This window comes from Sapajus apella, unplaced genomic scaffold (assembly GCF_009761245.1).
Source record: "Sapajus apella isolate SASKATOON/1434 unplaced genomic scaffold, GSC_monkey_1.0 scaffold3, whole genome shotgun sequence".
NCBI lineage: Eukaryota > Metazoa > Chordata > Mammalia > Primates > Cebidae > Sapajus > Sapajus apella.
The window spans coordinates 56,124,822-56,140,507 of NW_022436943.1; the positions used below are offsets into that span (position 1 = coordinate 56,124,822).

Below are 15,686 nucleotides of genomic sequence, written 5' to 3' on the forward strand. Positions count from 1 at the left end.
TTTTGGGTTGGTTCCAAGTCTTTGCTATTGTGAACAGTGCTGCAATAAACATACATGTGCATATGTCTTTATAATAGAATGATTTATAGTCTTTTGGGAGTATACCCAGTAATGGGATTGCTGGGTCAAATGATATTTCTAGATCTAGATCCTTGAGGAATCGCCACACTGTCTTCCACAATGGTTGAACTAATTTACCCTCCCAACAACAGTGTAAAAGCATTCTTATTTCTTTACATCCTCTCCAGCATCTGTTGTTTCCTGACTTTTTAATGATCACTATTCTAACTGGCATGAGATGGTATCTCAATGTGGTTTTGATTTGCATTTCTCTAATGACCAGTGGTAATGAGCTTTTTTCATATGTTTGTTGCCTGCATGAATGTCTTCTTTTGAGAAGTGTCTGTTTATATCCTTTGCCCATTTTTTGATGGGTTTTTTTTTCCTTGTAAATTTGGTTAAGTTCTTTGTAGATTCTGGATACTAACCCTTTGTCAGATGGGTAGATTGCAAATTTTTCAAATGAGAAAGGCAATGGCCATTGCAGGAGCTTACCTGCCAGCGAGTGGCAGACCTCTGCCTGCGGGATTCACGTAGCTCTACAGTGATGTGTAAATTTTTTGGCTAATTTTTTAACTGTAAATTATTTTTTTTCTTCTGTGATGATTTAGAGAAACTATCTTCAAACTGACATGAATATTTCATAAATATTTGGCCATTTTCTAACCAATTGAGTAATTTGTTGCACAGTAAGTCACCTCACGTCTTTCAGCAAGAAATACATTAAATTTGAATAGCAGAGGCATTACACAATGAATTCAGACACAATTAAAATTTGCTTTAAATATTTCGTTGGGGGAGAGGATACCACACTTCTACTCAATGAAGAGAAACATTTTTGCAGTCCAGAGATCTTTTCTATTTTATTTTTTTAACACCTACTATGCCTTAAGTTCATAGGGAATAGGTTCCAGCACCTCTGGCTCTTCCCACTGACTCTCACCCAGTGCGCTTCTCTGGGTGGAGCAGGCTGGAGCTTCAGTGGAACCCAGGTGCCTTTCTCTTTGGCCTTTTCTTCCGATCATTTCCCTTACGTGTTTCAGGAAGTTATCTCGGCTCTCAGGGTGCTTAATGTGCTCAACACGTGTATTAATTCTCTTGGTTGGCAAGAATCTTGCCCTTCAATTGTTTGCTTACAACAATGCCAGCACCATGCTGGGTAACAATGTAGACTTCTGGTTTTGCTATGGTAACACTTGTGGGGCATTCCTTTTTGAATAGTACCCATTCCTTTCATGTCTGTAATATCACCTTCCTCAAAGCACCTGGCCAAATGAAAAACTCGATGCTTTCTTAAATGCCTAGAGGACATATCGGGTGCCTCTTTTATTTCCCTTTGTATTTGTCATTTTGGCAAGTTACTGGAAGACGGTGGTTCCTGTCGAAAGGCTTTTTGGCAATTTTTAACAGCTGAAAACAAACCTCGAAATTAACATTTTCTCCTTTAACTGATGTCTGGGAAGGAAGAAAGAAAAAAAAAGAGAAAAAAGGAGATAAGGAAGGCAGGAGGGAGGGAAGGAGAGGAGAGAGGGAGGGACAAAATGAGAATTAAAAATAATTCTCTATATGTCAATGGAAATTTTCAAATATATCTTGGCATAGCTTTTTTTCTGCTTAGTATACATTTAAAAAGGGAGTCATTGTGGAATGATTGAATCAATCCAATGAACATATCCATCTCTCAGATACTTATTTTTTTTGTGGTGAGAACATTTGAAATTGACTCTCTTGGTAGTTTTGAAATATGCAATCTTAACTATACTCACCATGCTGTGCAACATATCTCAAAAAAGTATTCTTCTATACCATATACATATATCATAACCTCGTATTATACCCCATAATATGTCTAATTATAATTTGTCAGTTAAAAATAAAAAACTTTTAAAAAGGGGATATGGTGCTTTCTAGAAAGGAATAGATGTGCCTCCATGTCACACAGAGGCCTGTTCATGCAGAGCTGAAGCCATCCTGCCTCAGAGTTATGGGGTGACCCAAGCTGCCCCCATCACCTCCTGCCTCTTTGCTGCCTCCATCATCCCTCCCAGACCCTTCTCCTCTGCCCCATCCCCCAGCAGCTCTGGTTTGCAGGGGGATATCACCATATAGGGCTGTCCTGGGTGCAAATACTGACTTGCTGCCTTTCAGCTGTGTGGTCTTGGGCAAGTCAGTGGCCGTCTGTGAACCTCACATTTCCCTTCTATAAAATAGGGTTAGGACTGTTCATCTCAATGGGATAGCCTTATATGGAACCAGATAATCTTGACATGACTTTTCAAGCACTTCCAGCCTTCTAAATAGACAGTAGCACGCATTGTTAGTCTGGTCTCAGAGGAAAGAGACTGTGTGAGATTGATGAGTCTCTCTTCCCTTCGGGGCCACTGCTGCCCTTCTGCTCACGGAAGGGGCAGAGCCTCTTACTTCCAAGGGCATATTCTCCTCCAGGGTCTTAGAGCCTGCTAGTGAGCTATTTCATACTCATTGAAAGAGCCACCAAAACCTTTAACTGCCACGCTGTGGGGCTGCATGAGGGCTGGGAAGGTGCATATTAGCTGCTCTGTCAGTTACCACCTCAATGAGGAAGTTCCAGGCTGTATAGCAGAGCAGAGGAGAAGCACAATCCCTGTGCCCTGCCAGTAGGACCTCTACTGCGCTCTGCCCTGTGACCTGTGGCTGCCCCTATAACCTTGGGGGTCCCTCTGTAACCTTGAGGGTACCTCTGTGACCTTGAATGATGTCTCTATAAACTTAGCGTCTGTGATCTGGGGGAGTATCCTGAGGTCTTTCCTTCAGTGCCTCAGTGTTCCCATCTGTTGTGAGGATCAATGTAAGTTAACACAAGTAACTCAGATTACATAGTAAATCGATATTGTTTTCACTTCTGATTGTGTATTGTGTTTGGTGAATTGGTTAGAGTAGGGGCCACCCAGGGCCACCCTGTAAAAGTGGAGGGTTGCAAGGTAGCTGGAGTGACTGACCCTGCCAACCACAGGGCTGCCTGGTACCCTGAAGGACCAGAGGTGGTGAGTGCTGTGACCAGATATGGATCTTAGAACGGTTGTCCTGGCAGCAGCATGAGAATGGCCTGAGCAGGCTGAGACTCATAATCAGGAGGCCCTTCTTTGGAGACTGTGTGGTAATTGCAGTGAAACTGATGAGGCCAGAAATAGGTGGAAAAGAAAAGACAGTTCCCAGAGGGGCTGAGCAGTTAGACTCCACCAGGAGGAGGCAATAAGGATGATAGGATTTCTGGTTTGGACAACGGAGTGAGTAGTGGAAACATTCCCTGAGGAAAGAAAGAACATAGTATAGGAGTGAAGAGGAACATTGCGGGACAGTAATAGCTTCATTTTGGGACATGCTAAGCTCATAAAACCTTGAAACGCTGATGTTTATAGATGTTGCTGCAATTCAGCAGCAAGTTTCCTGTGAAAGTGAACTGCCTGGTCCCACCGTGTAATGATCTAGAAGTGACAGGGCCACAGGGCAGGAGGTGAGAAGCTGTGGAGGCCCTCCTGGGCAGGAAGCAAGCTGTCCTGGGATGGGGAACAGTGGGATGAGGGGAAGAGGGGTCAGGTGGAAGTCAGGAGTGAGATGTGTGATGGGGACATCATTGGCAGTAGTTTGGGCTCCTGTGCCCCTTAAAAAACACCCCTGGTACTTCCATCCAGGCTCAGAGCTCTGCCATTTTGAAGACAGTGTCTAAACTGCATCAGGAACCATGCAGCTTGATCCAGAGATGGCGAGGGTGGCTGTGTTTACTGAGTATTTTCCCTGTTCAGCAGTTCATGTCTACTAACTCATTTACTTGTGGTTACGACCCTAAGAGAGAGGATCTCTTAATATTCCCATTTTACAGATGAGGAAACTGAGGCTCAGAGAAGGGGATTGGTGTGCCCAAAGTCACACAATTTGGTCTGGCTGCTTAACTGTGTCTTATTTTTGACATATACTTATAGCCAATTGTTAGTGTCAGCTACTGGGTGTGTTCAACTCTTCCCTGGTTTCTGCCAATTAAGGGAACCCCGACATTCTTCTCTAACCAGCATTGACTCCTGGAGAGGTGCAAGTGGGCTGTGTGGTCTTGCACTTCTAGGGAGCATGCCAGTGAGCATGGAGGGGCATCCTTCTTACCAGGCAGGAGAGTCACTCTGTAGGAGCCAACCTGTCCCGCATTCCTCTCGGCTCACCTCTCCCTCCTGCTCCATCTTCTCCCTGCACTGGAGGAAAAGGACTCCTATCCTGAGGCCTGTATCCAAGGATTTCAGAGCACAGGTGCTGATGGATTAATTTACCCCACAAAGGCAACAGTCCATGTGTCATCTACTCAGAGATATTGTGCTTATTAGAGATCCTGAACAACGGCAATGCGTAACACAAAGATCTTTAAGATTAGAGTTTCTCAGAGTAGTTAAGGGACTTGCCTGAGGACACACAGTGTCAGGCTAAGTGAGGTTTAGAACTCAGAACTGTCTCTTCACTAGCCTAAGCTGTATCTGCAGCAAATATGGCCAAAACAAAACCAAAACCAAAAAGGGTATCGTAGAGACCTCATTCATTCTCAAACTTGGATGTGTTTCAGAATCACCAAGAAAGTTAATAGACTACAGAGGCCCAGGCTCTTTGAAGTGAGAACTGGGCCTTTTGCTGTCGGGACAGTCCTGAGTGTCAAAGGATGCCTGTAAACAGTTGGTGAATGAATACATGATTGGAAGAGCAAGTACACAGCTGACTTCGTGAATTCGGCAGGTTCCCAAACTGGCGCCCATCGGAAGCATATCTTTGCTAGACCAGAATATAGTTTTGGCCTTGTTTTCAAATTAACCACACAGCAGAGAGCCTATTAATATTACAAATAGTCAGTTTTATTTTGATATTAGTAGATAAGCCGGTAGACTTAAACAGGAAAAAATTAGCAAATAATTTAAAAGACTAAATGTTAATTTTTTAGTTGTAGATTTTTGGATCATGATTTCAGTTTTGAATATTTTAATGTGATTTGGCCAGTGGTTTTAAAATGTGCATTAGAATGGGCCATAATATGTAATCATTTGGAATCTCAGAAAACCTGGCACTTTTTAAGGTTTGAGAATTTTATTTTGGCCATTTTCATGTGTGTTTTTTTTTTTTTTTTTTTTTTTTTAAGTAAACTCCTGTCATCCAGGGAGAGATTTGTCGGAGTGTTGACGGGCAATTGGCTGTCTGGTGTCTTGTTGTTTTAGTTTTGGATGATTTATTTTTTATTGCAAGAGTTTAGTAAAGCAGGCACGGTTCAAAAGGCAGAGGCTTTTTAATTTAGGCCTTTAAAATTATGGACCTTATTTTTATCCTGAATCTGAACTGTCATGGGACTGGAGTAGAGATAGAAGGAGGAGTGAGACCAGGAGAAGAGGGCCAAGAGGCGGGGACAGAAGAAAACGGAAGAGTTGACTTTGTACCTTTTTTTTTTTCCCTCCTTCATAAAGGTAGTTTATTATCATTTCTTTTTTGTTGTTTTTATTTTTTGTTTTTTTTTTATTGCATTTTAGGTTTTGGGGTACATGTGAAGAACATGCAAGATTGTTGCATAGGTACACACATGGCAGTGTGATTTGCTGCCTTCCTCTCCTTCACCTATATCTGGCATTTCTCTCCATGCTATCTCTTTGTATGTTTTTTATGTGTGTGTTTTTAAATATTTTTTTTGAGTTTATGGAGTCTTGTTGTTTCCATCAAGTGTGTAGATAAATTAGTGTGAAGATTTTTACAAGACTTTTGTTGTGCCCGTTAAAGTCTTTAATTTTTCTTGGGCCAAATATTGTTGCATGCACCAAAAATACAGCCAGACAGACAAAGCCTGGAATGAGACCAGACTGAGTATCTTACTTGCTGTAGATATTTAGTATTATCATCATTTTTTGGAGGACTCAGTCTAAATTATATGTGGGACTTTACCCTGACCAGGATTTGTTTTAGAATGGAACTTGAACTTACCTTTTTAGACAAGGATGGAACTTTAATTTATAATTTTAGACTATAAAAATAGAACTTGAATGTATAATTTTGATGGGATTAAAGATAATTAAAGGTGTAGGCATTATTAATGAGGTGTTTATTAGAAAGATGCCTTATTTAGAAGCTCTTTTTTAAAAAAGAAAGAAAGCAGTGTCAAGGGAGCCTGGCATGTTGTGGCAGAGAACTAGGGATCTTATAATCAAATCTTTACACCAACTAGGCTAGGTGGCCACTCAGGGTCAGTAAAGGGGGCCCATACCCTGTTAAGAGGATAGAGTATCTTGGACCAGCTTTGTCTCATCCATGTCTGTGAGTTTCACTGATGGTAGGTTTAGTAAGGTATGCTGTTAAAAAATATGAACACATAAGTAAAATGCTTTTCTGTATGCCAACAATAACCATTTTGAAAATATAATGGAATAATATCACATTCTATTCTTACTGGCATCAAATATTAAATATAATATTAAATAACATTCAAATTGAAACATTTTCTCCCAAATTAATATTTAACTTTGAGATAATTCCAAGTAATAACCCAAAGAAGCTTTGTTGAACCTTGAAATGGTAAATTTTATTCAAAAGAATGAATAGCTGAGAAGATATTTTACAAAACAAAATACTGTAGAGAGACTTTTACCATTAGATGATAAAATACAAAGTGACTGTGGTTGAAGCAGGGTGCAGGTGGAGCCAGGATTTGCAAAGAGATTCATGGGAAAGAAGAAACATCTACTAAAGCAAATCACTTACAGATAGGTACTTGATATATGATAAGCATGCATTTTGAATTCAAGGAGAGATTATGTTTAAAATAAATGACACTAGCACTGTAATCTAGAAACTAAAAATAGAAATGTGAAAAAAAGAATCAATAAACCATAGACTCTGCTTTTTAGGAAAAGACTCAGACTCTGGGTGAGCTTGGAAGCCGCTACCACCTCATTCATCTGGAGAAGTTGGTGATGTACTAACTCTGGGTTCTGTACCTGTAAGCTGGCTCCAGCCCCAGCTGGCACTACCACTTAATTAGCCAGACTAACACTGGCTAAGCTGATTGGCTAAGTAAAAGGATGTATTACTGGATCGTCTCTTTCCTTGTCTGTAAACTTGGAGAGTGACAGTACCCACCTCATGGGTTATCATGAATACTAAATGCAGTGTTGCAAGTTCCTAGCAAATAGTAAACTCTCACAAGATGCTGCCAAGAGCCCCAGCTTTCCTGCTGCATCATGCTTCTGCCTCCATAAAGAATTTGTTCTCAGAATTTTCATGAGATGCACGTGGAACTCCCAGATATTGGCGTCTGCAGTGGCTCACCCAGGGGTTCGTGCAGCCCAGGGGATGAAGTGAAGGCAGGTGGAGGGCATGGCAGGAACTTGGCTCCAGGCCCTGAAATGGTGACAGATAAACTGGCTTTCCACTTGGAGATGAAATTCACTTTTCAATTATAGCACTTTCTCCCAGACATCAGCCTAAACACAGAGCATGACCAATGCTTCCATTTTAAGACCATAATTGGTGAGTCTAGCCCTTAAACCCTTTCATAGAGCTTCTCTAAAATTACAGTGTTCTCACCCTCCAAAAATACACAGCTCAGTTTGGTCATGTTGCAAAAATGCCACTTGTATTGACCTTTTGACTTTGAAAATAGCAACATGTGGAGGACACTTAAGAAAATGAAAACCCAGCATCTCTTGCAGTCAAGCCAGGCGCCAACTTTAGGAAGACGCAGCTCCTGAGTCTAAGGATGGTGCCCACTGCCCCAGGACAGAGTATGGGGGTTTACCTTCCTCTTTCTGGGCCTGCATGAAACTGGTTACATTATTTGGCAACTTCTCTGGATGAATCTTTTCTCTCTCTTATTTTTTCTTTCTTGTTTTTATGTTAAAAAGTATAGACATGTTATAGTCTGAATGTTGCATCCTCCTCAAATTTGTTGCAACCCTAGCCTCCAATGGGATGTTATAAAAAGGTGGGGCCTTTGGGAGCTGATCAGGATGTGGAGCCCTCATGAGGGTATCAGTGCCCTTCTAAGAAGTGGCAACAGAGGACTTGCTTGCTCTCTTTGATTTCTACCATGTGAGGATACAGCAAGAAAATGGCTATCCATCAACCAGAAAGAGGGCCAGCAAGAATCCAATCATGCTGGCACTCTGCTTTCAAACTTCCAGCCTCCGGAACTGTGAGAAATGAATGTTTGTTGTTTAAGCCACTCAGCTTATGGTATTCTGTTATAGCAGCCCGAGCCAACCAAAACACAGCACTAGGTTGTTTTGCTGCTTTATTTACCAGTCTAATTTTAGTGAACCCCCCACCAGTGTGCTGGATGTCAAAGACAGGTTTAAGATAAAAATTATAAGCTTCCCTGTATAGCTAAAAGCTTGATGTTATCAAAGGCAAAGACTCTTTTATACCTGGGGATAATGTTCTGGAAAAGATGCTCGGCTACATAGGAAACTCAGATGGGACAGAAGGAGCATTGACTTAGAGCCAAGACGTCTGACTCAGTTCTGGCCTAGTTAATTTCCAGCCCCATGTTCTGAAAAACGTCATATAACTTCTCTGAGTTTCTGACTCCTTATTTGTGAAAGAGGCACTAGAGCTCCTACTCAACCCCTTATTTGGGTGCTATCAGGATCAAACGTGATGATGAAGTGAATATGGTTTGTAAACTTTAAAGTGCTGTGCTTCACGTCACCATAGTGTTCTGTGAACACAAGGTAAATGATACCAAATATTTATTAAAGGACACGCTTCTGTGGTCTTCTGGGAAAAATAAGCAAGAAAACATGAAAGTAAGCAAGAAAGTGTGTGTATGACACACACACACAGATTTTCTTTATTAACGATCACTGATGCTCCCACTGAACAGTGTGTGTATGATACAGAGAGAGAGAGATTTTCTTTATTAATGATCACTGATGCTGTCACTGAACATCTCTCTGGGCATGTTCTGGAATCAGCGCTTCCGAATGATTATGGAAGCCTATCTTGGGAGGCAGCCTTTCAGCCTCTTCAGTGTTATTTATGGAAGTATGATACATCTGTTGACCTAGATTCACAGTCCTTCCTCTCAGTGGAACCATAAGCCCACAGTTCAGGGTCGCCCTTACTTGGTCTGGCTCTAGGCATGGCCTTTGTGCCAGTTGGGACGAGCTCATGCAGGCCTCCTCACCTTGCCCAAGCCATCTCTGTGGCTGCTATACCACTGCTACACCAGTGCCTCCCTCCCCCATGCTGAGACAGCCATGTCCTATGTATGGGACTGGGGAGGCATTACCAGAGAGCAGTTGAAGGTCACAAGCTCCACTAGATACAAAGGCAGCTCCAATCCTGTTCCATTGTATAGGAACAGTGCACTCACAGGCAGGCCATTTTAACTACTTGTGTCTTATTTTCTTCATCTTTAAGGGAAGATGCCTTAGCTGAGGTTTCTGAGAAGGAGACTCTCACATGGAGATTTGCATGCAAGAAGCTTGGTGCAGTGCACTTGGGATGTAGAAGGAAATGAGGGGCAGCATTGGCCAGAGGAAGATGAACTTTGATGCAAATAAAATGATGGCCCCACTGGTCTTCCAGTGACCTCTGAAGCTAGGCTGTCCCTTCGGATTTGTTTCATTTTGAAGCTGGGAGTCTCAACCTCTGTTTACCCACATGGACGATGTTGGGATACAGGCTGTCACTGGGGAAGGGGAGGCCGTTTTCTTAGATCAAAGGGAATTCCTGGAGAGAGACTCAGTTGGGAGCTGCCAGCCATCAGCTTAACAACAGCTGCGGGAATGAGAGCCTTGGTCCTGCAGGGGGGTCTCAGTCCTGTAGGAGGTCTGGGTGGTACCCCACAGTGTCCCCTACAGAGAGCAACTGATAGCAAGTAATGTAGTACCTGTGAAAACCTGAGCGTAGTACCACATGATCAACCTGATGTGTCTGTTAGTATCATTCTTACCTCATATTATTCTAATTGTTGCTTTCTAACAATTATATCATGATGTTTTTCTTCTCTTCTCAACTTCTCTACATTTGCACCATGAGCTGCTTAATAGAAACAGCCATGCTTTCTGTTTGTTTCATTCCATTTTCAACCTTTGTTTTCCTAGGCTTGAGCACAGAGTTTGGCTTATAAATAACAATAAATAGTTGTAGATGGAAAGACAGATCAAGGTATAGGATTGCACCCGAATGGAGACCACAAAGAGGATGCTCCTGAGGCTGCCTTTGAGGATACTGGGTATACACTGCTGTCTTCAGTACTCACCAGGTGACAACTGTGTGTGACCATCCCTTGCTTTCTCTCCTAGTCTCTCTGGACTCGTGGCAGTCCCTGGCCCTCTCTTCAGTGGTTGTTGATCCATCCATTAGGAACTTTGATGTTGCTCATGTCAGCACTGCTACCACCAGCAATTTCTCTGCAGTCCGAGACCTCTGTTTGTCAGGTAAGAAGAGTCTCCAACCCCCAGGTAGTGCGGGACAAAGCCTCACACAAGTGCTGCTCAAGATTCTCACCTTAGATAAGCACAGGAGATACCACGATAACCTAGGGTGCTTGGAAGTAAGGGATTAACTTGGGGAAGAAGACCTGGGAAAGGTCTCCTCATTCCCCCTCAGGGCAGCCGAGGTGTCCAAGAGAATATGCCAGCCAGAAGACGAGGGACATAAACCTAGGTCAGAGGAAGATTAGAAGAAGGATCTGGTGGGCTAGTCGGAGGCAGAAAAGATGCACATGTACAGCAGCTCTGGCAGCTGACCTCGGTTAGCAGGTGGGCTGTTGTGGTGAGGTGGAAGTACACTTGTCTGGCCTACGGGATACAGCTAAGAGCTATTATTTTGGTAGAACTCGAATTTCCAGAGACATTTTTTTTTTCTTTCTTTCTTTCTTTCTTTTTTTTCTTTGAGACAGATTCTTGCTCTGTCACCCAGGCTGGAGTGCAGTGGTACAATCTCTGCTCACTACAAACTCCGCCCCCTGGGCTCAAGCAATTCTCCTACCTCAGCCTTCCAAGTAGCTGGGACTACAGGCACACACCACCACGCCTGGCTAAGTTTTGTATTTTTAGTAGAGATGAGGTTTCACCATATTGGCCAGGCTGATCTCGAACTCCTGACCTTGTGATCTGCCCGCCTTGGCCTCCCAAAGTGCTGGATTACAGGCATGTGCCACCACCCCCAGCCTCCAGAGACATTTTTCAATGCAATTTGAAGAACTCTTTAAATAGGCAAAGCTGTCCACAGATGCATAATTCCTTTAGAGAGTTTTTGGTCATTGTTGGTATTTAAACAAAAGCTAGGTAACCACTTGATAGGAATGTTCAACAAAGAATTTTAGCTTCTGAAAGAGGCTGAGATCAGATAACTTTTATATCCTTCCCAAGATTCTAACCCCCTCTGAGGTTCTATGAATTCCATGAATCTCCTTCTCTACAAGGTTGGATAATAATATGCACAAAGCTGTGCTTATCTTGCAGATTGGACCACCATGTACAGATATGCAGGTTAGGCACTGCACACCTCTGGGTGGTACGATTCACAGAAGTTGAGCTATAAGTAGGGCTGTTAGGCTGTCAACGTCTGACAAATCAAATGAAGCAGCACTTTTTCAGAACTGTTCTCAGGACTGAATGTCATGTAGTTTAAATTGTCCAGTGCAGCACTTGACATGCATGGGAAAGGGCATGGTCCCTGGTGGAACAGGGGGTATGGTGCTAGCCGAGGAGGCAGTGAAGGACAGGAGAGGGAGACAGAGCTGAAGACAAAATCTAGAATATGGAGAGCCTTGTTTGAAATTACTTAAGCCTTAAGCCCATGGGGAGCCGTGGAGATATATTAAGCAGGGAAATAACAAGAGCACATTTTTAAATTAAATAAACAAAAAAGACCTTAATCCTGTGTGAAAGGTAGATTGATGAGAGGGTTGGGTTTCCCATTGCTACCATTTTATTTCCATCCCCTGGCACAGTGCCTAGGATTTATTATAGTGCTCAAATAAATGAGTGATTGCATGACTGATGGATGGATGAATGGATTCATAGATTCATGGTTTCATGGATGCATGATTAAATGAAATGATACATGGATGGAAGGGTAGATGAGTGGATGCCCGGATGCCTGGATGGATATGTGGATGAATTCATGAATGTGTGATTGGATGAAAGGATAGATGGATGGAAGGGTGGATGAATGGATGGATAGATGGATTGATTCATGGATGCATGATTGAATAGAAAAATGGATGAATGGAAAGGTGGTTGAGTGGATGGGTGGATGGATGATTGACAATTGGATGGATGCATGAGTGACGTAATATCTCTGAGGCCCAAGCATCACTCTTCTCCCTCTTCTCTGTAGAATGTTCCCAACATGAGGCCTGTCTCACCACGACTCTGCAGACCCAACCTGGGGCTGTGAGATGTATGTTCTATGCTGATACCCAAAGCTGCACACATAGTCTGCAGGGCCAGTACTGCCGACTTCTGCTTCGTGAAGAGGCCACCCACATCTACCGGAAACCAGGTAAGCCCAGGCCTAAGCCTTTGCAGCCATCCTGGGAAACTGGGTCTGGCTCAGAGGAACTATTTAAGCACATGGTGACTTGGAGGACAATGGCTTTTGTTAGCAAAAGTTCTCGGCTAGGTGCAGTCACTTGCAGTGAACTAAAGGAAAGTAAAAAATTCCTATTCCTGTATCACTTTTACTCATTTATTTCTTTGAGTTATAGAAGTCATCTTGGTTTTGAAGAGTTTCTTAGTGAAATAATTAAAGATCCCACTTTTTATTATGGTTTTATAGTTTAGAGAGTTCTTTCACAGACCTCACCTCATTTGGTCCTCACACTAATCCTGTATGGTGACAGGCTAAGGGCTTTATCCCTGTCTTAGATATCAGAAGGCTGTAGCCCAGAGAATTTAAGTTCCTTCTGTGTTTTCACACAGCTGGTGATGATGTAGCTGGAACTTGGAGCAAGATCACCTAGCTCAAGATGCAAAGCTCTGCAGCCTAACTATCGCATCATAAATACTTTGGAGAGGGAAGTTGTTCCTGGCTGAGTTTAGTTTTAGAGCATGTGTCAGATACTGTGTTGGTGCTGGGGATCCAGGCAAGGCAAGGGGGAACGTCCATAAATCCATCACTGAGGAAGACTGCTAAGAGCTGTAGAACAGGAAACAGGGGCTGGACATCTGGGGGAAGCCCCCACCAGATATGTTTATTAGATGAAATTAAGGACTGTTAACTTGTTGGCTATATCTACCACCTTTTCTTCTAGAGCAAGGTTCTACAACCATACTTTTCTGTTTCTACTAATCAACTGCTATTGTAGCATTGAATGCAGCAGTAAACAACATGTAAGCCAGTAGATGTGACTGCGCTCTGATAAAACTTTATTGAAAAAACCAAGTAGCAGCAGATTTGGCCCCTTGCTGTCCTAGAGCATTGACAGTTCTTTGGTTCTGTCTTGATGCCAGAGACATCCTCCTCTTCTGCCCCCTCCTCAACCTTAGCCTTCAGACCATATGAGTGTCTTCCAGACCTGAGAGTGCTTTGATTCCTGTGTGATGAGATATTAGGCCCCCAGTTGAAAGTCTTGTCCTCAATTTATCTGGACATTCATATTATTTAGTCAAGCTATGCAGATTTTTTTTCTGAGACAAAGTCTCACTCTGTCACCTACGCTGGAGTGCAGTTGCATAATCTTGGCTCACTGCAACCTCTGCCTCCTGGGATCAAGTGATTCTCATGCCTCACTGGGACTACAGGAGCATGCCATGATGACCAGCTAATTTTTGTATTTTTAGTAGAGATGGGATTTTGCCATGCTGGCTGGGCTGGGCTTGAACTCCCAGTCTCAAGGGATCCACCCACCTCGGCCTCCCAAAGTGCTGAGAGTATAGATTTTAATAGTATATTTCAGAATAGTATAGCCAATCTGTGTGGTAGTTCTGCTGAAAAATGCCTTAACATTGAGGTTTGAGTTCTGTAAAACACAAATTATACTGCTTCTCTGTGACTTCAGTGTGACTAAAATTCAATTTGAAATGCTCACTTGCAAAAGAAGATGCGTGCATATATACATCTACAGGTATCTCGACTTTCACACAGACATTACTTGTTTACAGCTAATACACATGGCCACAGATAATTTTCTTCAGGTAGTCATGTGGCCTTTGTGGGTATCCTGGAGAGAAGCTACCATTTCTGCAAAAGAATTTGAAAGAGAGAACTTGAGGTCTAATATTTTTCCCATGTTTGATCTCATTGAGTTTGGGATTCACTGGCCAGCCTCTGAAGGGAAGACTGAATACCACTGCCCATGGGAATGCAGGCTTGCATTCCCCCGAAATTCTTCAGCCTTGGTATTTGTTCTGGCTTTGTTCCCGCCTTCGGGCGATGCCACGTACATAAAATGTGGCTGTTTCCTGCATAGCAGAATGAGGTTCCATCACTTCAGCAGCCACAGTCCTGAGTGCTTGCCTGAGAACCCTTGATTTATGATTGTGACAGGAAGTTTGGCGAGGAGGAACTGTGGGGGTGACATCAGCCATGCTTTGTGATTGAGGCCAGATTAAAAAACAGCAACTATTCCTTCCAGCCTGAGTTTCCATTTTAAGTTCTAACTCATATTCCAATGTTTTTGCAACAGAGAGGCTTCGTTTGCTCTTTTTATTTATTTATTTGTTTGTTTGTTTGTAGAAAGTGATTTATTTAAAGAGAGAGAGAAAAGGAGAAGGTGGGAGAAAGAAACAGCTAATTCTCACACTGAGTGAGAGGATCCAGAAAGATGGAATCCAGGAGAGAAAAGCAGCTTCAACACTGAGTGGAAGGGAATCGAGAGATGGAGTTTAGGAGGGGAAGACAGCCTTCCACGAGACAGTGTGGAAGGGGGCCCCAGAGGGGATATCCAGGAGAGAGAAAGATGGCTTCCATGAAGGGAGTGTTCGTGGAAGGGGACCCAAACATGGAGTCCCTGCTCTTTTTGTTTTCTTCTTCTTTTTCTTTTCTTCTTTCCCTGTGTCCCCCAACCCCTGACAATTCCTTCCCCTTTTTTCTTCCACTCGTTCATTCATTCATTTACTTATGTGTTGGACTCCCGCCATTTTTCAGGTACTAGAACGGATAGGCTTCTGCCTGTCTGCCTCTTGTTCTGTCTGCCTCCTCTCCCCACTATCCTGTTTAGTCACCACTGCAATATATAAATATTTTTATAGAAGGAGCTTCAGAGAAAGCAGAAGCTTTGTCTTTCAATCAGCTGAGAGTGGAGTTGAGCAGACCAAACCTACATGTTAGAAAGAAGAGACTTCTCACACCCACTTGAAGTATCTCTCCATGAGTGATTACCGCTTTTGAGCCCTGTGTGGCATCAGACAGCCCTCTCTTAAATTCCTGAAAACAGTACCTGGCACTGAGCCTGGGCCCAACAAAAGTTTACTGAATCAATGAAAGAAAGAAAATGAATGAATGCAAGAAAATGTCATCGTGGAAACAAGATAGGGCTACAGAGAAGCCGATGAATGTCACTGGCGATTAGCGTTGCATGGAGGGGGATGGGAGGCATGGCAGGCAGCACCAGTGTTGGCCTTGTGGACAAGGAGGGATTTGGACATAAACAAATGGGCGGGAGGGCCTCACATGCTGGGCAC

General features: G+C 43.0%; 1 protein-coding gene across 4 annotated transcripts in view; it reads left to right on the plus strand.

The window, feature by feature from the left end:
* The window catches only part of TG (thyroglobulin), a 272,807-nt gene that overhangs the window by 132,796 nt on the left and 124,325 nt on the right, over positions 1 to 15,686 (plus strand). For all 4 annotated transcript variants that reach the window (XM_032253958.1, XM_032253934.1, XM_032253944.1 and 1 more), the window contains 2 exons: positions 10,356 to 10,490; positions 12,400 to 12,564. In XM_032253958.1, the coding sequence (XP_032109849.1) occupies positions 10,356 to 10,490; positions 12,400 to 12,564 (300 nt within the window). The remainder of the gene's footprint in view (positions 1 to 10,355; positions 10,491 to 12,399; positions 12,565 to 15,686) is intronic.